This window comes from Raphanus sativus, unplaced genomic scaffold (genome assembly GCF_000801105.2).
Source record: "Raphanus sativus cultivar WK10039 unplaced genomic scaffold, ASM80110v3 Scaffold0309, whole genome shotgun sequence".
In the NCBI taxonomy this organism is placed as follows: Eukaryota; Viridiplantae; Streptophyta; class Magnoliopsida; order Brassicales; family Brassicaceae; genus Raphanus; species Raphanus sativus.
Window position 1 is genome coordinate 1,097 of NW_026615629.1, and position 21,085 is coordinate 22,181.

Sequence of the window (21,085 nt, forward strand, 5' to 3'; positions counted from 1 at the left end):
TCAAATAAATAAAAGATAAATATGGCTGTAAATATACAATTTTAACTTATGTTAATACATTTATTTTAATATAAAAAGTATTATATAGTTTTCGAAGTTTAATCCATTATATGATGATCAAATAATTTATTTAAGTTAAAAATAAAATAATTTTTTTTTGTTAATTTACCTATTTAATATATTTTTAATATTTAATTCATATAGCACTTCTATTTTTATATAATACGGAATATATCATAGAATCTATAAAAAAGTTAGTATAAAGAATTTTTTATTTTCTTTTTTATAATAAGTTTTAGTTAAATTTACTTATAAAAATATTATATTACTAATTTCGAAATATATTAATGTGTTATTTATAAAAAAATATTTAAATTTTAAACTAAGATTTTGTTAGATTCTTTCTCAACAGATTTTATTATAATTAAAAAAATCAAATTTATAGTTGGTTTATTGTTAATATATTTATAGTTGGTTTATTGTTAATACAAATAATCAAATATGTCATATTGACTAATTCTTTAAGTGGTCCTACTATGACTTGTTAATAGTAGATAAAAATAGAACCCTAAATTAATAGATTAGATAATCAAATCACAGAATTCATTCCAGTTTTGAAGTATGTAGCACCATTTTCCACCGTTCGATTTAGTTTGATGCTATTTAATTATTTTGGCTTATTTTCAGTTGGATTAAGGCAACCGTCAAATACAATCATTCAATCATTCATACATAAGCTGTCAAGCGATAGCTTATGTTCTCATCTTGTATCCTTGTGGCCTTGGTTATAAAACCAATGGATTTTACAGAGTTGTTTATTTTTGTAGTTATTTATTGGTTCGATTTCGGTTAACACAAACCCACCCACAACAATACGGTATACGCTCCTGAATAAAAAAATAACTCACTCTCTACCGTTTGATTGCTACAAGGACTGACGGTAACGATGTTGGCGAAGTTTCAAGAAAAGCCCATTAATGTCTCTACAAGCCTACTAAAAAGCCCGGATCCATTAAAGACGACCCACAACAAAGTCAAAAACCCTAATTCACTCATCATATTTAGCTCAGCTCTCTTGTTCAATTCTGTTCCTTCGACATTTAGCAGGAAGTGATTTGTGCGGCTACCAACTTAGATTTCGAATTTCAAGGTTAGAAAAACCTCCTACTTCATACGATTCTTCGATCTGCACCCTTGCCTGCTCAATAATCAGGACGCAATAAAATATTCTCTTAGTTTGAAATTTGGCCTCGTTTTGTTCGGTTTCACAGTAGGATACTGATAGTTCTGTATCCAAAATACGATTAGATCTACTTGAAATTTTTGCTTCCAGTTCTTTTGTTTACGTTGTTTTGTGATTAGTTTTGGTGTTGCAATCGCTGGAATGAAATGTTTGCTTAATAGCCTTTGTTTTGTTGAATGTTTGTGGTTTCAGCTTTTCTGAGTTTTTTGAAGGATGGTGAGGATCAGCGTGCTAAACGATGCGTTTAAGAGCATGTACAATGCGGAGAAGAGAGGGAAGAGGCAGGTGATGATCCGACCTTCTTCCAAGGTCATCATCAAGGTTCTCACTGTCATGCAGAAACACGGTATACTGTGTGAATGAATACTCAATTGTCTGACGCTTATTCTTCATTTTTTTTATTTTTGTATTTTGTCGTGCTTGTGTTCTTATTTCGGTGTAACTGCAGGTTACATTGGCGAGTTCGAGTACGTTGATGACCACAGGTCTGGTAAGATCGTGGTTGAGCTCAATGGTAGGCTGAACAAATGCGGTGTCATCAGTCCTCGCTTCGATGTCGGAGTTAAGGAGATCGAAGGATGGACCGCACGTCTTCTTCCTTCCAGACAGGTCAGTTTCTTTAGTCATGCGCCTCTATGTTTTAGTTCATGTAATAAAAGTTGTACGCAATGGCTGAATTTCAATATTCTTATCTACTTATCCTATATGAGTTATGCTTTGTCTGGTGTAGAGTAAGTCTTATAACTTGAATTGTCTGATAATTGCAGTTTGGCTACATTGTGCTGACAACCTCTGCCGGTATCATGGACCACGAAGAAGCCAGGAGGAAGAACGTTGGTGGCAAGGTCCTTGGATTCTTTTACTGAGCTTCAAGAGAATCATCTTGCCCGGTTATACTTTGTCTTTTTGTGAGATGATGTAAAAGGGCGGTAGATTTTTTGTTGCGTTTGCTATCTTATAGATAATATGCCGTTTTGTTCGTTATGGATTTTTCGCCGAAGTTAAAAGACTTGCAAAGTTAGACAGTCATTTCCAGTTCATGTTTTCTTGACCCAATCATCATATCTATTGCTCTTTATCTTCAGTTCTTGAGATTTGTGGCTCTTTGTTTCGATCTTCTACTTGAGATAATTGTGTAATTTGATTAGATAAATAGCGATTGAGTTAATCATCACGCTATATAACGTTTTAAGCATATTCATCTCAAAATTGTTTTCATTAACCACACATAATATGCAATTGAGTTTATCATCACGCTATATAACGTTTTAAGCATATTCATCTCAAAATTGTTTAGATTAACCACACATAATATGCATTCTTCATACATTTAAACTGCACTTTGGTGTTTAACTAAACTTGCTTTGCTTATTGAGATCTTTCACATTTTTCATACATATAATTTATTGAACTCCTTATTTAATTTGTCAACCAGCACATATAATTTATCAAACATGTTCAAGGACATTTGGGTTGGCCTTTAGAGTTCTTCATATCGCGGTAACAAGGACATTCATCTTTGTTTCCGTAAGTGCCTGAGGGAACACAATGATCACATTTCTCGCAACATATATTGCAATACTTGAGACACCGATCTTGTCTTCCTGCCTTTGAACATCTCACGTTGCATTTTCCGTTACATGGTGCTAATTTATGTATCATTTCAAATATAAAATTTACAAATTTAGATAGTGATATTCTAATAAAAGTAATCTTGTAAAACTAAATGGACTATGTATCACTTACACGAATCGGCGTTTGAAAGAATGAACAAAGAAGTTGAAAGGAGAAGAGATATAACGAAGAACTGCACAACAGCCAACTTCATCTTCATTCTTGGTGAGATTTAATTTGCTTCGATAAGCCTTGTTGCTTTGGGAAAAGGAAGAAAAAAAACTCTGATCTCGCACACTATGAAAAAGAAGTGAATGTTTGGGATGAGCAAAATGAGGCTACAAAAAGAAGTTATTGATAGTGAAGACTCTTGGATTTGGACCAGTAGGTGAAGCGTTTTGTGTCTAAAAATCAGCTATCGATATAAATTCATTAATGACTTATCGCATGCAAATCAAACCAGACATATCAACACTTTTTATACTAGTATCTTGAATATAAATTACGTAAATAGTTAAACTAATTAAGTATAGCATCTTTTAATTAATTATATATTGATTATCAGAAAATTTCTTGAAATTTAATTAATGACAAATGAAGGCACAATGTCGTTCACGTTGAGCGACCATCGCGTTGAAGATATAACAAGAGTTGCACACTTAACCGGACCTAAAGGCAAGGAGAACTTCTACAGTTTTCTTCTCTTTGTTTCACATTCTTAAATTTTCAACTAATATTTGACATATTCCATTTTTACAAAACAGTCCATAAGATGATAAGAAATATTTGTTGTTTAACGCAATGCATATACTTTTACCTCAAAGTCAAGGATGTCAACCAAAACCAAAATACTAGACTGGTTACAAATATGATAATGAGTTAGACTAAACTGATAGACCACCTACTTCAACAATGTATTAATGAATGTCACTCACGGCACTTGGTTAAACTAGATCTCGTCTTTTTATATATATATATGGATCTTGCCCAATAGGCTGACAGATGAAATGGATTCAACTTCTAATTAATTTTGGCAAACCGGTCCCCTCGAGACTTTATATATGGTTTGTTCTTTGTTCAAAAAAAAAAGAGGTTTAGTGTTCCACACTTTCTTCGCTTTCTTTACTTCAACTCTCATCATTCATATATGTATGTGTGTCATTTACACATAGTTTATTTACATTAAATCGGTAAATATATTTTAACTACATACCACATAATCCAGTGTAAAGCTTTTATTTTTAATTTTTTTTAACTCAACAAGTCATTTTAGTTCAATACATATTTCTAGTGAAATTGGTTGGCAAAGAGTAGCTCATATCTAATACAAAATGGCAAACAAGTTTGCACAATCCGAACAGAAAAAGTTTGCATAATATGAATAAGAAACCTTGTTGAAGAAGCTTCTTTCTTTGACGTCCTGCCGTCCTGGCCTCTGACTCTCTGCTTTGTTCATTTGGAAGACTCCAAACTCGGTTTAAGCCACTTGTTGTCCACTGGTCTATGTGGTTTCTTGGCCATACACCATATCAGAAGTTCCAATTGGATCCTGAACATAAGATTGATAGTTCCCAACCACATCAGAACTAGAGCCAACACCTTGTTCATCGCTAATTTCACCAAATGTGATCACCATTACCATAAAGAATGCCCCCTCCATTGCCAATTTTTTTTTAAAAAACTACTACTACTACTACTCTCGATTATTGAAGAGCAAGTGGGAGTTCTAACTTATCCTTTCGAGAAAAATCAAACCTTTAAAACGAATTCATAGCAAAAATCTGTTTTTTTTTTAAAATTTAAGAAACCGAAATCTAATTGACTTCGGAATGTATGAGAACTGGAGAAACCAGAAGACTTAGTTACTTCGATTGTTAGTCGGAAACTCGATCGCCGGTAATAAGTGAGAGCGTGATATCGCCGGGGAAGAACGTTAAATCGATAATACGGTGGGGGAGAGAAGCACCTGAATTTTGCTTCAGTTATTTTTTCCGTTTCAAAGCAAAAGTTGAATGATCTGGTGTTGCGGTTACCATGAAGCTTATCATACGCGTGACGTCTAATCTTGACCGTTCATCTCTACAAGACTTTTCGGCCCAAAACATCTGTTTGTACTTTTGCTATCTGATGTCGGAAATAGATTTAGCCCTCACGTTCAACGCCGACGTTCAAGTGACCACTCTGTGTAGCTTTTTCTTTTTAGTGTTTTGTTTTCTAGCGAATGAGCAGTAACCCCAATCAACTTGCTAGAGAACATTCTAGATAGCTCTCACTAGTTTTGATAATTAAACAAAACTGATTAGTATGTGATGTTCTAGTTAATTTCTTTTTTTCTTCTGTAAAAACTGAAAGATATCATATATAGCAAATCTCAATGCTAAAAGTAACAAATATATTCTCTAGGAAATAGTATAAGATTACACCCTATGAAGTATTTGAAGTTTCCTAAATCTGCAGATATGTATGTACAAATCTAAACTATTTAAGGAAAAATTCAAAAAATGAGAGAAACTCATTAATATATTCAGACAAAAGAAACAAATTAATTAACAAACTGTTCTTCCAAGCTCCAACTTGAGATTCAAATTCTCAACCATCCCCAAACTCAGATCCAAACAAGCCACCCTCTTCCCACTGCTCGACTTCTTCAACGTCGTCATCGTCGGCTCTGGTAGTAACGCCCGTGTAACCAACGCAGCCCCACTCTCGTTCCTGTGTCTCCTCATGTGACCTCCTAGAGCTTGTCCCATCGGAAACTCCACTCCGCATATGGGACAAGTATGCGACGAGGGGGCTTTAGCTTTCTTTATCAATCCAGAGAGGTTCTCATTGTTGTTATGCTTCTTGTGGCTCGCGCTGTGACCTCCTAACGCTTGAAACGAATGGAACTCTTTCAAACACGTTTTACACGTGAAAACGCGTTTTTGATCTCCCACGGGTTCTTGTCCGACTCTTGATAAAAGCATCAGACAATTCGCCACCGCCGTATCCTCCACCGTCGACTTAATCTCAGAGATTGCAACCATTTTTGTTTTTGTTTTCTTTGTTTGTTGTGTATGTGTGTTTGGTGTGATTGTTGTTGTTGTAAGTTGTGTCTGTTTGGAATGTATTTATAGATATGGAGTTGTGTGGACTGAAGACGTGTGGAAATATGACGAATATACCCTTGTGACTTGGTGTATAAGGAAGTGGCTGCGAATAAGTGTGGTGTTATCGTAATTACGTGGTAAACGAAGGGGTAGAGAACGAAGATGCGAGTTATGTGGTCACGACTTGCGACACCGCGTAGCTTTGGAGACTTTCATGTGGATGAGAATCTTCCTCGTGCTTTCTCGAACGTACCCTTAGATATTTTTCATTTATTAACATTAATAGTACTCTTGAGTTTGATTCATTGTCTTCTAGTTACTACGTACTACGCCCTGCGCGTGATTTTCTCACCAGCCGTCTTCTAGACACTACAGTATATTTATATTATTATAAACAGCCTTCTCGATATATTTGATTTATACAAATGTACTTTTAAAGTCATGGATTCGATTCTTAAGTTATTTCATTAGCTTATACGGTTATACTAAAATCAGAAAACGTTATTAATTTCTTTCTTTTTGTATATATGTTTTTGATTCTGGCAATTTATATTTACTATTTTAAATTATAATTATATACCGGAATAGCTAGCAAAGAGTGTTTAAATCTCTCGGGGAAGAAAAGAACAATTTGTTATAGAATGTTCTATACAAACTGACGTCAGCAATGAGCGTTTTACAGTTGATACCAGTGCAAGGCATGACAAAGCAAAATGCGTGAAACGTAGGCGCCGTGTCGAGTAAGTGAGAGAGTAAATTAACGAGGCGTTATGTACGGAGACTTGATGGAGACGTGGGAAGCAAGAAGAGGAGATAATTTAAAAAAAGGGAGAGAGTGACGTGGATCTTCTTCTAGTACTTGTTTCACGCGGTCCGAACTCCGCTAAGCAGTTGTTTATATGCCTTAAGCATCTTGTTTTCACATTCCCATCTAGAACCTTCTCCATTTATTGACTAATCAGTTAGATGATTCAGGTCAAGTACAAAAAGTCTATTCAAAAACAGTTTGTATGATTAGACAAGTATATGGTTGTTGGGGAGTGATAGGATTACCAACTAACGTATATGACCGACTTGTTTTGTTTCTGTATCTCTATCTATTTCCGTAGTGCCTTGTACGCCAAAGAAAGAAATAGTATGCACTCATCATACTTTAAAAGACCAATCTAAATAAATCATATCTTTTTGAAGAAAACTTCAAAATTTCCATTTAAATTATTTGGCGTTGTTATAGTATTTCTAGTTATATACTTTCATTCCAAATTCCATTCTGGAGTGATATATTCTTTAGTATCATTTCATTTTTCACTCTAAAACATAATAAGATATGTTTACACATTATTATTTAATATTTAATTCTTTTAATCTCACTCAAAAATAAAGTATGATTGAAAAAATTACTCTATTTCTTTTTTTAAAATGAAGCTATATATTGGAGGTACTCTTAGAAAACTCTAGCATCTATACTATTAAAACCCAGTTGATTAATAACTAAACTGGAAATTAATTACCTGACATTTAAAAAGAAAAAAAAATAATCGTCCTTTATCAAGCATGGAAATGACAATTTCGAATCGGCCCAAGGCCTTGGCCCACATCGCCACACATTGATCCGTTTTGTATCCTGAATCTGTTTCCATAATTTTTATACAACGAACAAAGACTATTCAATAATTTTTGATATTAGCTGAAAAGTGAAAACTAGAGGCTAACTCCAACGTTTTCGATTTAAGTCTGACTGTCTGAGTTGAGCTTTCAGGTTTACAGGACAGCAGAAAAAAAAAAGGAACATGTTAATGTCAATTAAACCCATTGAATGGAATTTGACGTTTGCCTCTAGAGTGCTTTACAGTAGACCAAAGTTTACAGTAAATATTTTTGAATCATGAATGAGAAATCAGAAAAGAGAAAACACTTCATAAATTCGAGAGTAACTACTTTGGGAATTGTGTATTTGACACGTGGCTATCTGCTGGAGTGTTTAGTGACAAGTGGTTGTTGGTACTTACATAAACTGTTTGTGTTTGTGTCTGTTGACCCACTAAAGCTCTCAATCGGGTTAAACCCGGCAACGAAGAAGATGAAAACGAGATCATCATCATCCTCAGCCTCCGTTCCGGCGCGTAACAGTCGCGAATCCAAGCTACAGATCGTGGACCCCGCTCCATCTCGCCGGAAATCTTTGCATGGTTTGAGTCGGCCGCGACCATCGTCTCGTAGAAGCAAAGGCCGTGCCGACGATTCGGTAAGTGAGAGCGAGCTGACTTAGATCGAATCTTTTTTTCAGATTCTCGATTGTTATCCAAACACAATGTTGCTTTTTTTTTTAATAATTCTGAAATTGAATGCTAAAGAAGGAATTTTGATTTAGATTTGTCCTATGTGCAATAGAAATGTAAAATTAGCTCTATGGTTATTGCTTGTGTACCCTCTATGTATTGATTCGTTTCTCTTACTACATACACATTCTTGGTTCGAAGTACATAAACAGAACCAAACAGGTCCCTTGATCTAGATTTTGAAATTGCACAAGAGCATACAATTAATCTTGGATCAAAAAGCTTTTTTATTCACTGTGTTTTTGCTTTTTTTTTTCTAAATTTATTTACAGGATCGTCGCAGCTATGCATCCAAGGGTTTCCGTTTGCCTAAAGGATGGACCGCTGAGGAGTGTCCGAGGAGAAACTCCTACCATATTGATAGGGTATAGCTTATGAGAACCATCTTGGCTAAATTTGATTCGCGTAGAACAACCTAGTCCGGTTAGTGTGTGAGAGACTACAAAGAGTAGAGCAGAATGTGATAAACATTATCTGAGATCATTTTTTTTTATAAGCTTTTAAATCTATTTTCAGCGTAACAATGCTCTGAAACTGTTACTCTGTTAGTAATTGTTGTTTCTTTGCAGTTTTATGTTGAGAGAAAAACGGGAAAGCGGTTCCGTTCCCTTGTCTCCGTTGAGAGATACTTGAATGAATCAGGGAAGCGTAACGATTATCAGCATCAGCAGCAGCTTGTGCTTTTACAGCAGCAGCATAACCGTGTCCCTTCCAAAGATTTCAATCTACCTGATGGTTGGATCGTTGAGGAGAAACCCCGGAAAAATTCCGGTCGAATAGACAGAGTACACTTCACACATCTGCCTCTTTGGTTTATCTTTGGTTTGTGCCTTATTTCTAAACCGCTTGCTGCTGTTTGTTTGCAGTTTTACATTGAGCCAGGAACAGGGAAGAAGTTCCGTTCTCTGCCTGCTGTTGAGACATACTTGAACGGTGGTACAGTTGATTCCGGGCAGATTTTGGCGAACCCGGATGGTACCGGATTTGAGAGCGTGGATATTGACCCAAACCCACCGGAGAAAGTTAAATGGGTACTGACGGGTCCAGTAGGAAGCATGTTTAGTGCGCATGTTAGCGGCTCGGACGTCTCTAGCTCTCTCCAAAAGACATGGTCCGAGGCTTTTGTCTCATTGATCCAAGAACGGGTTTAACAAATGTCTGCTGATTCCTTGATTTGGGCGTTTTGGGTCGGGTTTTTTTTATCACTTTTTAATTTGAATGCTAATAAGCTATCCCGCTCAGTAGTCTCTCTCCATGCTTAGTGCGCATGTTAATAAGGTATTGGTCCTATTGGATGTTTTCTGTTTTTGTCGAGTCGTATGGAAATTAAGATGTGCAATAGTAAACCAACTTTGTCGGATGACATTAAAAACCCTTCAAGCAAACGATTATGCAAATGAGTACATAACTAGATATATTAACAAAAGAACTTATCAATAGTATTGTATAGTGCAGAGTTGATTATTCGTTTAATATACGGCGTCTTTATTTATAAATATATCGTATTAGAATAATGCTGATGGAAGCCTGATCTCTCTAGTCGGTCGCGAAAGCTAAAAACTAGTAGTGACTGCTTAATTGGACAACACCTTCTCTAAGTGATATTAATCATCAATGTGAAATAACTTTTTTAAACATTGTGAAGTAACTTATTTAAAGTAAATGAAGAAGATACATGGTGTGATGGATTGTGTACTTTTAATTAGCTGATTCATAATAGTAAAAAATGGACGGATAAAGTGTAAGTACAAATATGATGGTAGGCTAAAAGAAGAGATCTATAATTTATTAAAAATACCTAAATTGCTATATATAAACTCCGTAATTTTTCTTTTAAAAGTTATCTTACTTGTTTTTAGTTAAATTGTTTTGACTTTACGACAATATAATAATTTCGTTTTTTATTAATAAAAAATCTTTTAAGTCCAAACTAATTCATTTCAATAATCTTTGGATATCCAATAATGTATTTAAATATTTTGATGAGAAAAGAAACCATTGCACCTTTAGTCAAAAAAAAAAAACATTGTTCATAACATGGCACAAGTGACGATGGCGTGATTCGTTTAAATTCCAAAGTAAGGAATAATCCAAGGTAAAAAAAAAAGAATAATCCAAGGTCGACTTAACGATGTATACTATTGTTTGTTTTATTCTGTCAGATCTTTTCATGTCAAGGTGTTAGTATTTATCTTGTAAGATTCTAAAAACTTCCAGCTATGTATTGTCGACTGTGATATTAAAACTGTTCAACCTATTTAACTTTCTCACTTTAATATAATCTATTAGCCAAAATATAAACTAGTATTAGCCAACTCGTTAGTGTTAGATAATCGTTCAAAATTTATAAAGTGGTATCGAATATTGGACCCTTAGCTAGAAAAGATAGCCTTTTAATTTAATTTGGTCTTTTTGTGTGCAAGTCTTCTTCCCATCTTTAAAAAAAACAACGAAATATATGAGACGAGACTAAAACCATTTGGTAACAGTGTGTTTTCTTCTGTGTACTAAAACTATCGTATAATGATGTTTTAAATTAGAGGGTGGATGAATAAGGGAGTGATTATGTGAGTTTATATGATTTTACCACTTAAATGATTATACGAAATCGTGATCTGGGTACACTTACTTCTCATTGTATACAAAATTTATATATAAGTTTTCAGGATGTCGCCTGAGAGGAACAATCTTCTCTCTTTTACTCATTAATTAACCAAAAATGAATAATTTGTCTTTTAATTTTTTTTTTAGTTTTCCTAAAGCACTAGCATTATTCTATTGTTTATGTAACATTTCCCATACATGGATCATAAATCATGGCGTACGTTAACGTTAAGAGAGAATGATCTCGAGAATATCCAGTCCGTGCGATGCTCTTAACAAGTAGGCATGCATGGCAAATGTTTACTGAGAGTAGAGACGCATGCAATGCAACCAAACAAGCTGAAAACAAGTACACAAATCATAGGATTCTGAAGTTATGTTATGATGAAAGAAAAGAAAGAAAGATAATGTGGGACCAAAAGGGTCTTATCTTGAAATGGTAAGTGCCAAAGCCTTCGCAAGTCACGAGCCAAAGGAATTGAAGGGGAAAAGTATTACTTTAGTGGACTGGCCATAGAGGAATTGGTGGCATCCACGTAACTAAGGTCTTATATCTGTCTGCTTACTTCACTCTAATCTCTTTAGAATTTTGGGGCGTCCACTACAAAGACAACTCCCAAAGAAAAAGAAGGGCCAATTCTCGAGTTCAACAGTTCTACACAACTAAAACTCTTATGAGAATTTTTATATTTTCTATAATACCATATAATAATAGATAAATAGATAAAAAGCAATGTTTTGAATCGGCCACATAGATTAAACACCGGTAAATAAAGGTTTAGTTTTTGGCCTTCGTAATTTACGCAGCCTATTAATCCGTCTAGATTTTTTTTTTTGAAACACCAATCCGTCTAGATTATAATTGTAATAAATATATTTATAAAAATAATATAAATGTATAAAATATATTTATTTATTATCATAATTATAAGTTTTACTAAAATATTAAAATATAGAAAACAAACTAGATAAGAAAAATCTCCAAAAATTAATCAAGTTGTGCACTCCTCGAACTTCCGATTTACAACTTTGAGGCCATTTGATATGATGACCACAACCAATTTAAAAAAAAAAATTATACAAGAATATTTAGACCCCACTGTAAGATGACTCTAAACTATCTTCGTGTTTGTCTTCGTGTTCGTAGCTAAAGTTATCAGTTTGTAATTTGACCATCTGTTTTTTTACTGACGATACCAAAATGTTAATTTTAATGGCTAACATGAATCAAACTGTAAGTACCGTGTTAGGGATCTCTTCAAGTACCACCAGCGCAAGGTCTGCTGGTTACTAATATTTACTTTATTTAATCTTTTCGCTTCGGTCATCTACTAATCCTATTATTCCAAATGTATTAATGTAATTGTTATTCGATGTCAATATCTAGTAGCTTTCCTATTGTGGTGGTGTGTATAATTTTATAATCGCTATTGGACAATGGACAATGGACAACTCGAGAATATGAAAGCAACAGGCAAAACCATTAGAACCCCGAATATGATATTTAAAGCATTACAAGCACCAGTGCCGGACTAATATTTTGTATTGCCCCAATCCAAATTTAAAATTATGCCCGTATACATAATTTTTTTGTTAATATCTTATGCATAATTTTTTTTTGTCACACTTTGTATATAATTTATCAAGACCACAAACTAATATAAAAACAACGTAAATTTGTATTTAGAAAAATAGTCTACTATCGTATAAAATATAAATATACTTATATATTTAATTTTTAATAAATTCATAAATATTGTTGAAAAGTCCAATAAATTTTGTTCTAACTAAAAATGTCTAATAAATAATATTTTAACAAAAGAACCCACAAAATTTATTTATATACCAATACTAATAATTTTCTTTTGAAAATATGCCTCGTTAATTTGGATGATAAGTATAAGCCAAACAAATCTTTTTTTTTATTTGTAAGCCAAACAAATCTTATTCTAACTAAAAATGCCTAATAAGTAATATTTTAACAAAAGAATCCATAAAATTTATTTATTTATCAATACTAATAATTATTTTTTTTGAAAAATATGTTCCATTAATTTAGATGATAAGTCCAACAAATCTTATTCTAACTAAAAATGTCTAATAAGTAATATTTTAACAAAATAATTCACAAAATTTATTTATTTATCAATACTAATTTTTTTTTTTGAAAAATATGCTCTATCAATTTAGATGCTCCAATTTTTGGTTTGGGTGGCTTTCCCTCTACGCCGGTCCTGACAAGCACATCCACATAGTTTTTAAGGGGAAAAAACATGTGAAGAAAACCATACATAGTAACAACTTTTTTTTTCTAGTGTTCAATTATATTAGATGGATAACCAAATCCTGTTACTAAATGTTAGGGCTAATTAACATTTACTTTCGTAATGACCTAGTTGATGCAATTATTATGGATCAAATCCGAATAGCCATGTAATCAGTAAGAATTTTTCACGGTCGTAAACATAGGATCAGACCGGAACTTCAATAGGGTTGGATACTCGGATCCACGAGTTTTCCATATATACGTAAACTGGAACCTTTTTAGTGCTTGGGTATATTTTTGCTAGTATAATTCTCTCATATTTCTGTAAGTCATTTTCAAAGTTTTCCACAGAACAAAACAATTTGAAGAATATTGGGAACTCTCCACCAATCAGAGATATATACAGAGAAAAGGAGAATATATATATATATATATACTCTGTATTCTCTGCTTCTATGGACCAGCACACAGGTACTTAGACACAAGTTACTCTACTTTAGTTCATGCATATATAGAAGATGTAAGCCACATAAGTTACACACATGACCACATGTGTAAGGTTAATGGCATTCCAATAATAAACCACATAATAATAAATATTTATAAGGTTTCAAAGATTATGGAGTAAAAGATTAAACTTTCTGAGACATGAAGACAGATCCCCAAGAGGCAAATCACAAAGCCAAATCAAATCAAATTGGCCTTTCTCATCTAAATAAATATTTAGTTGGGTGTTTAGAATTAATTCTTAATCCTAAAAGCATTATCTAAGTATCTAACTTTCAGTCTCAAGTGCTGCTGCTATATACAAAAGGCCACTTATCAAAACATTCACAACAATTCGACCCATAGCCTTAAGATTTAGTATCTCCTTTTATATTCTTTATTTAAAGGATATAAGGTTCTACAATGATATCTTGATCAAACTTTAATAAAGCTAAGGGACAAACTACAACCATAACCTCACCAAAAATAGTACTACCAAAATGACTATAGCCTTCTTATACTCACAGTCTCACACAAATAATACTTCTTCCATATTATTAAAACGCTATGATAAAGGAAACTAAAAGATAGGTGTACTTAAGGCTTACATAGGTTACCTTGTTTCCTCTTCTGTTTGGTTTTGGAATATTTTACTGACACTCGAGCGAGATAGTGCAATCGAAACTATTGGGATCTGCCAAAGAAAATATAAGAAAGTCTTCTTATTGCAACACACAAAAAGACAAACAAAAAGGCAGAGTTAGTGGGAGTGTTACATCAATACATCAATCTCTCTTTCACGATCATTTTTTCTTTGTTTTCTTATTTTTTTAGTATGCTCTAATGGCTTGATCACATCATAAAACAGGACCCACATTATCATCAGCATAATCTAATATCTCACCATATGGACGGTAAAGATAAGAAAAACAAATCATTAGAGAATTTTAATAACGTGAGTGTTATATCGCGTTGTGTAGACACAACTACTTAGTGTTCAAGTTGGCTCTTATATAAATACTGGTCTTAGAGTTTGCCAAAGGCTCCCATAAAGCAAAACTGGGAAGTAACTTTCGATTCAGAGAGAAAAAAAGAGTTAAGAGTGAGGGATGAAGAGTGTGCAAGAGGAATACCGTAAAGGACCGTGGACAGAACAGGAGGACATCCTCTTGGTCAACTTTGTCCACATGTTCGGAGATCGAAGATGGGATTTCGTAGCGAAAGTGTCAGGTTTGAAGGTGGAGGGAGAAACATAAGAATAGGTATAGGGTTTGTGTTTTGGTAAAAAAATGGTTGGTCTTTGGAAAGGACCTTCCATTAAAAGATATGACCTGGTTTTGGCTGCAGGTTTAAACAGAACAGGAAAGAGTTGCAGGTTAAGGTGGGTTAACTATCTACATCCTGGTCTCAAACGTGGTAAGATGACTCCACAAGAAGAGCGTCTTGTCCTTGAGCTTCACGCAAAATGGGGAAATAGGTCAGAAGATATCTTCAAGAAACAGAGAAACCCTAAAAATGTTTTTTTAAATTTGTATGACGAAATTTTGAATTGTTCTTCATACGCAGGTGGTCTAAAATTGCCAGGAAATTGCCGGGTCGAACCGATAATGAGATAAAGAATTACTGGAGGACTCATATGAGGAAGAAGGCACAAGAGAAAAAGAGACATATGTCTCCAACTTCCTCATCTTCAAACTGCTGCTCATCATCTATGACCACTGCAGCTACTCAAGACACTGGAGGATCTAATGGGAAAATGGATCAAGAATGTGAAGATGGATACTACTCGATGGATGACATATGGAGAGAGATTGATCAATCTGGAGCGAACATTATCAAACCGGTGAAAGACATCTACTACTCTGAGCAAAGCTGTTATTTGAACTTCCCTCCTCTGGCTTCTCCAGCATGGGAAAGTTCCATGGAATCTATATGGAACATGGATGCAGATGATAGTAAGATGTCTTGTTTTGCCATTGATCAGTTTCCTCTCAGTTTTGAACATGGTAGATCATCACCCTGGTCGTCTTTACTCTAGGACTTGATTCATTTGAATGTTTATATATGCAGCATATTTATATGTTATCAAGCAACTGCAGTAGTTTCCCATGACTTGCATTAAAAAAACACCGCTCACTGTACTAATATCATGTGTAATCATCATCATCATCATCATCATCATTATCCTATGCCTTCATATATGTTATAGTTTGTAGAATGAGTGACAAAAACAAAACATTTCCATCTCTTTTGCGTAAAGAGATGCTTTTTTCATGGATACCATGTATAATACACGTTAAAACATATCCAGCAATGTAGACTTTAATTTTCTGTGAATGTTTGTAATAATTCATATTTAGAAATTAATTTCTGATGAGAGGATGTGAGGATCCATTATCAAAACCATCTAGAGTGAAGGAAGAAAAATGGAATAAGAAAGTATCAACATGACTTAACAAGGCATATTCATCTGCTAAACAATCAAGAAAATAGGTTTGACTTGTAAAGCTCAAGCCAGCTTTGTGAAAAAGAATGTATTCTTCTGCTTAATCATCTTATTGGTAAAATTAGTATGTTTTTGCATTTGTTTCTTAAAAAAATTATCCATGATGGAAAAGATCAGTTTCCACTCTTTTAATCAGTCTTTACGGTAAGATATCATTTTTTATATCTTTATTATATGAGGCACTAAGAGACTAGAGCTTCAACTTTTCCTTGAAAAACTGTTTTAAATTTCAATGAAAAGGAAATAAAATGGATGGCTGCTTAAAAGTATGCAAGCAACCAATTTATTAATTTAAAACAAACAAAAAAGTGGAGAAGGGAGCTTAATTGATAGTCAGCACAAATAAACAAATTAAGCAATGATCAAAGATGCTATGACTGGCTGATTCTCACCAAACAATTTTTCTGAATCTTTTAATAGGAATATAATAACTTGAAGGCGACAATTAGAGCATATGTATATCTTTCATAATTTGATTTTACCTGTTTACCTTCCTCCACTAATAAGAACAAGAACAAGAATGGAATAAAATAATTAATATCCAGACTAATATTTTCAAGTATCACACAACAAATCCATTGATAAATTTTTATAAGCAAAACACCCAATTAGACTATCCTCTTTCCACCCAAACTTATTGGAAGAGTGTAGAAATTAAAAGGTAGTGGATATGAATCTTAAAATCACAAGGAAATTATCTAACTATTCATTAGTGCAACAATCCCACTTCTAATAAACGAAAAGAGCCTAAGAACTAGCAATAAAATATAACCGTGGAACCACTCCTAATTTGAGACTAACAACAAGGGGCTAAGTTGCAAATCATATAAACTAATTCAATCATGTTTCTTTATCTTCCAGTATGTCCCGGAAACGCATTTTCACCAATGTTAGACATCAACTAGTCTACGTATTGTTTTAGCTATGCGAAGAAAATATAATACGTTGTGACTAAACTAGGGGATGATTGTGGTGAACAAATGAATAATTGATATCTGATTGCAATGTTTTTTCTCGTGTAAATCTAATAAGAGGAAACCTGACACGATCAAACAAAAAGATGGTTCCTGTAAGTAGCATTTGTATTTTGTACAAGTAAACATTAGTCTCAAGAGTCTTAACGGAAGAAGACCACTGAAGAAACTATTGTTTACTAAGAATAGAAAAGTGACACTGTTAACTTTGGTCTAGTGATCATATCCGCTTGATGCTCTTATAGGATCACTAACCAAAACCTCTCGACTATAATATTAGGAGCCATTACTTACCACTGAGAAGACAATGCATGAACGAACACATACGACTGAATTTTACCACAATCTATGTGGCAATTCTCGAATTCAAAGCAAATATAGTTTATTTTATACTCGCAACTGGAATGAAACCAACTAAAATTGATTGGTTTCTCAATACAAACATTAAACCGGGCCGCCGATCTAGAGTTGACAGCAAGGATAAACCAAAAGAAATTAAACTGATTGTTGTTGGGCCCACTCTAAAGCAGGACCCTCCAAAAATAGGAGTATGCCACTTGAGCGTGGAGAGCACACGGTATTCTTTAGTAAAAGGCGAAAGAATAGTTCGCTTTGTGCTCACCACATGGCTGCGTGGATTGAAGCGTTGCGAAGGTGACCTTTATTTATAGAGCTACTTCTACTGCTAATTTCTCCCAGTTCTCCGAGGTGGGACTTTTAAACGAGAGGACCACACTACAAAGGCGCAACTCTTTATGGGCCTCAAATAAGATTGGGCTTAAATACAAACTACGGTCTTTCCTCCTTTAGGCCGAGTGGAAACCAACAAATGTTCACGAAATAAAAATGCTTGTTATAGTTTGTTGTAATCGTTTTTCATATTCTTTAGCCCAAGCTGAGAACGATGCTCGAGTCGAAGGCTCGAAGCTGCATAATAAAAAGAGGTGAGTTTGATTGATCTTCACGTCTCTATCAGTCTTTTACTTATAGTAAGGCAGAGAAATGCCAATACAAGTTTATCTCAGTGATTAGAGTAGATTGAGAGAGATACTTTTAGAGTGTAGATGAAACAGTGATGTCTGCTCTTATGTCTAGCGGAGTGATGGATATGAGTGAAGATGAGCAGATATACTCACTAATGTTTAACTTGCCTCGGTAAGTATCCCTATTCGCTTTCAATCCGTCCTCAGAAGCAATTATCCAGTGTAACTACGTGCTGTTTTAGTGATGAGAAGTGTTCATGTGCTCAACTAGTGGATTATTGACATCTGGTTGCAATGGTCTTATCTCATGTAAATCTGGATACGAAATGTGATAACGATCAAAAAGAAAGATTGTTCTTTTAAGTAGCATCTGTACGAGTAATACAGCTAAACAAAGAGCATTAGTCTTGACGCAAGAAAACCGAATAAACTACAGTTTGCTCAATAGTATAAAAGCGACACTGTAACTTATTCATATAATTATATCCCCAAACTAACAGTATCCTATCAGCAGGCATCATCATCAGTCTGTTCATTGACCACATTAGTATTAAAATAATCATGAATGAGAAATGGTAAACCACAATGTAAATGCGAAAATGGAAAGAAAAAATTTGTTCTTAACACCTAACGTCGAAACAGATTCGGTTTAGAGACACGTCAAGGACAACAGCTATAAAATTCAACTAAATGTTGTTGGGCCCACACGAATGCGGAACCTTCCAAAAATAAGCGTATGCCACTAAGCGTGGAGAACACACGGTATTCTTTAGTAAAAGGCGAAAGAATAGTTCGCTCTGTATTCACCACATGGCTGCGTGATTTCAATCAGAGAAGGAGATCTTTATTTATAGTGAAACTTCTGCTACTTATTTCTCTTTGTTACCCGATGTGGGACTCTCAAACCAAAGGACCATTATCAGGGCGCTGCTGATTTAGTAATACCATCGTGCGCTTTTTTTATAGGCCTTTATTTACTATCTGTTATCTTTCTTCCTTCAAGCCGACTTGCAAACCCAGTAACTTCGCTGTGACCGGCTCTCTGATACGATGCACATGCACTGGGTTTGGCATCGAGAGACCAAGAGAGTAACTGAGTAAGAGCCGTAATCCCCCTGTCTGTGCATTTGGTAATTGGCTATCTAACAGGTTTGATGGCTTTACAATCACACAGACTGTTTAAAGTATATAATATGGAGATACATAACCAAATATTCTAGACAACACTTTGTTCTTGTGTTCTTAGTGTCACTGGTGAGACTCTTACTTATTGCAGAAAATCTTTACTGTGAGAGTTGCATCGTTTTCTGACACTGTCATCTTCTCTGGGCACTGGACCAATGATTTCTTCACTTAGTTATGATAATAGCTAAGCTCTATTTTGAGTTTCAAAAAAAAAAAAAAGAAGAAGCTAAGCTCTATTTTTATTTTGACTGTTAGTCCTCTGCAATGACACCTGATCTAACCTTAAGCTGATGATTTACTAGGCTGGAGTTGTGTCATAAGTTAGTGATAATTAACATGTGATTAGTCTCAACTTTTCCTAAGCTTCCCCTGTTTCTCATTTTGTTCCACGTTTCTCATATTCAGATTTAATGTATTTAGCATAAAGCTCTGTGATCACAATCTGGTCAATTCATGCTATTTGCTTATCATTCTGTAAATCTTATTTTTTCGTAGGACTTATATTGCAAGGCCATTTACTACTAGCTGTCGACTTTGTTTCTCGGCATAGAGATTGGTCTACTCGACATCGCTCTGCTTTCCCCTGTAAGTTTAAGTTTCAGTTTCCTCTTTCTTTCTTTTTTCTTTTTTTTTTCTGTTCAGACAATTACACAATATCATGTAATCAATAGCTCCACAAGATGACATGTATATATCAAACATAGAAAAAACACGCCCATCTCTTTTGCGTAAAGAAATGCTTGTCATGGAAACAGTGATGTTTCTTATGTCATAGTTGAGTGATGGATTTGAGTGCTGATGATCAGATATTCAGATATCCTCGACATGATTTAACTTGCCCCGCTAGGGGTCCCTATTGGCTATAACCTATCTCAGGTGATACATCATAGTGTACATATACTGCTTTTAGATGTGATGGCTTAATTATGTTATTACCCTATCAAAGAAAAAAAATCAAGTTGAAAGGATACTTCGATATGTTATCCCATCCAGGTACACATGATTTAACTTGCTCATATGATTATATCCCCCAAACTAATAATAACCACTTGGTACTCTTAAGAACACTAACAAAAACCATTCGACTCTGATAGTAGGATGCATTAGAAGGCAGAGCATGGATCCATACAACCTTAACCGATTTGAATGTTTGCCACAGTGTTCGCTATGATATTTCTCCAATTCAGACCAAAGATATTGAACTTTATCTGGCAAAGTTTAGATTTAGAATGTCCAGTTTATTCAGCCTATATGATCAGAGAACAAAATAAGATTCTAAGCAGGCATCATCATCAATCTATTCATTGACATCAGTACTAAAATAATCCCTGATAAGAGGGAATGAAATAAATTGATTGTTATCTTTAAAAATCAACAAACCAGAGTCGGTTTTAGAGTCAAAGACACAATCAAACCAAATATTCAACTATATGTTGTTGGGCCCACTCGAAAGCAGGACCCTCCAAAAATAGGCGTATGCCACTTAGCATGGAGAACACACGGTATTCTTTAGTAAAAGGCGAAAGAATAGTTCGCTTTGTGTTCACCACATGGCTGCGTGTGTTGTAAGGTCAGAAGGAGATCTTCATTTATAGTGCAACTTCAGCTACTTGTTTCTCTCTGTTAGCCGATGTGGGACTCCGAAACGAAATGACCATTAGAAGGGAGCTCCTGATTTAATAATACTCTACGTGGGCTTTATGGGCCTAAAATAATCCTGGGCTTTAAATGCAAACTGTTATCTTTCTTCCTTAAGCCAACATCATCATCACTCTTGTTCGTTTGGAAGGTTCTCG

The 21,085-nt window shown here is 34.5% G+C and overlaps 5 protein-coding genes and 3 non-coding genes across 9 annotated transcripts; 3 read left to right on the top strand and 5 right to left on the bottom strand.

The window, feature by feature from the left end:
• Nucleotides 1-1,036: 1,036 nt before the first annotated feature.
• Nucleotides 1,037-2,272, top strand: LOC130501842 (40S ribosomal protein S15a-1-like). Its single transcript, XM_056996665.1, has 4 exons — nt 1,037-1,150; nt 1,436-1,589; nt 1,692-1,852; nt 2,011-2,272. The coding sequence occupies exons 2-4, from the start codon at nt 1,457-1,459 to the stop codon at nt 2,107-2,109; spliced, it is 393 nt and encodes a 130-aa protein (XP_056852645.1). The 5' UTR covers nt 1,037-1,150; nt 1,436-1,456; the 3' UTR covers nt 2,110-2,272.
• Nucleotides 2,273-2,322: 50 nt separating this feature from the next.
• On the bottom strand, nt 2,323-3,281 carry LOC108846652 (gibberellin-regulated protein 10-like). The gene is made up of 2 exons (XM_018619861.2): nt 2,990-3,281; nt 2,323-2,889 (listed from the first exon to the last, which is right to left on the bottom strand). The coding sequence occupies exons 1-2, from the start codon at nt 3,075-3,077 to the stop codon at nt 2,702-2,704; spliced, it is 276 nt and encodes a 91-aa protein (XP_018475363.1). The 5' UTR covers nt 3,078-3,281; the 3' UTR covers nt 2,323-2,701.
• Nucleotides 3,282-5,232: 1,951 nt separating this feature from the next.
• On the bottom strand, nt 5,233-5,954 carry LOC108844115 (zinc finger protein ZAT12). The gene has a single exon (XM_018617329.1). The coding sequence runs from the start codon at nt 5,881-5,883 to the stop codon at nt 5,404-5,406; it is 480 nt and encodes a 159-aa protein (XP_018472831.1). The 5' UTR covers nt 5,884-5,954; the 3' UTR covers nt 5,233-5,403.
• A 1,862-nt stretch (nt 5,955-7,816) lies between these two features.
• Nucleotides 7,817-9,670, top strand: LOC108843934 (methyl-CpG-binding domain-containing protein 7). Its single transcript, XM_018617096.2, has 4 exons — nt 7,817-8,191; nt 8,558-8,650; nt 8,855-9,070; nt 9,152-9,670. Exons 1-4 carry the CDS (start codon nt 7,832-7,834, stop codon nt 9,434-9,436), a joined length of 954 nt encoding a protein of 317 aa, XP_018472598.2. The 5' UTR covers nt 7,817-7,831; the 3' UTR covers nt 9,437-9,670.
• A 4,950-nt stretch (nt 9,671-14,620) lies between these two features.
• On the top strand, nt 14,621-15,838 carry LOC108843932 (transcription factor MYB59). Of its 2 annotated transcripts, none has more exons than XM_018617094.2 (3): nt 14,621-14,871; nt 14,989-15,118; nt 15,208-15,838. In XM_018617094.2, exons 1-3 carry the CDS (start codon nt 14,751-14,753, stop codon nt 15,677-15,679), a joined length of 723 nt encoding a protein of 240 aa, XP_018472596.1. In that variant the 5' UTR covers nt 14,621-14,750; the 3' UTR covers nt 15,680-15,838. The 2 variants fall into 2 exon arrangements, with proteins under 2 accessions (XP_018472596.1, XP_018472597.1); XM_018617095.2 differs by having other exon boundaries at nt 14,681-14,903.
• Nucleotides 15,839-17,633: 1,795 nt separating this feature from the next.
• On the bottom strand, nt 17,634-17,753 carry LOC130501844 (U5 spliceosomal RNA). The gene has a single exon (XR_008939918.1). It is a non-coding gene; the product is annotated as a U5 spliceosomal RNA (small nuclear RNA).
• A 1,049-nt stretch (nt 17,754-18,802) lies between these two features.
• On the bottom strand, nt 18,803-18,920 carry LOC130501845 (U5 spliceosomal RNA). The gene has a single exon (XR_008939919.1). It is a non-coding gene; the product is annotated as a U5 spliceosomal RNA (small nuclear RNA).
• A 1,807-nt stretch (nt 18,921-20,727) lies between these two features.
• On the bottom strand, nt 20,728-20,845 carry LOC130501843 (U5 spliceosomal RNA). Its single transcript, XR_008939917.1, has one exon. It is a non-coding gene; the product is annotated as a U5 spliceosomal RNA (small nuclear RNA).
• Between the last annotated feature and the right edge of the window lie 240 nt (nt 20,846-21,085).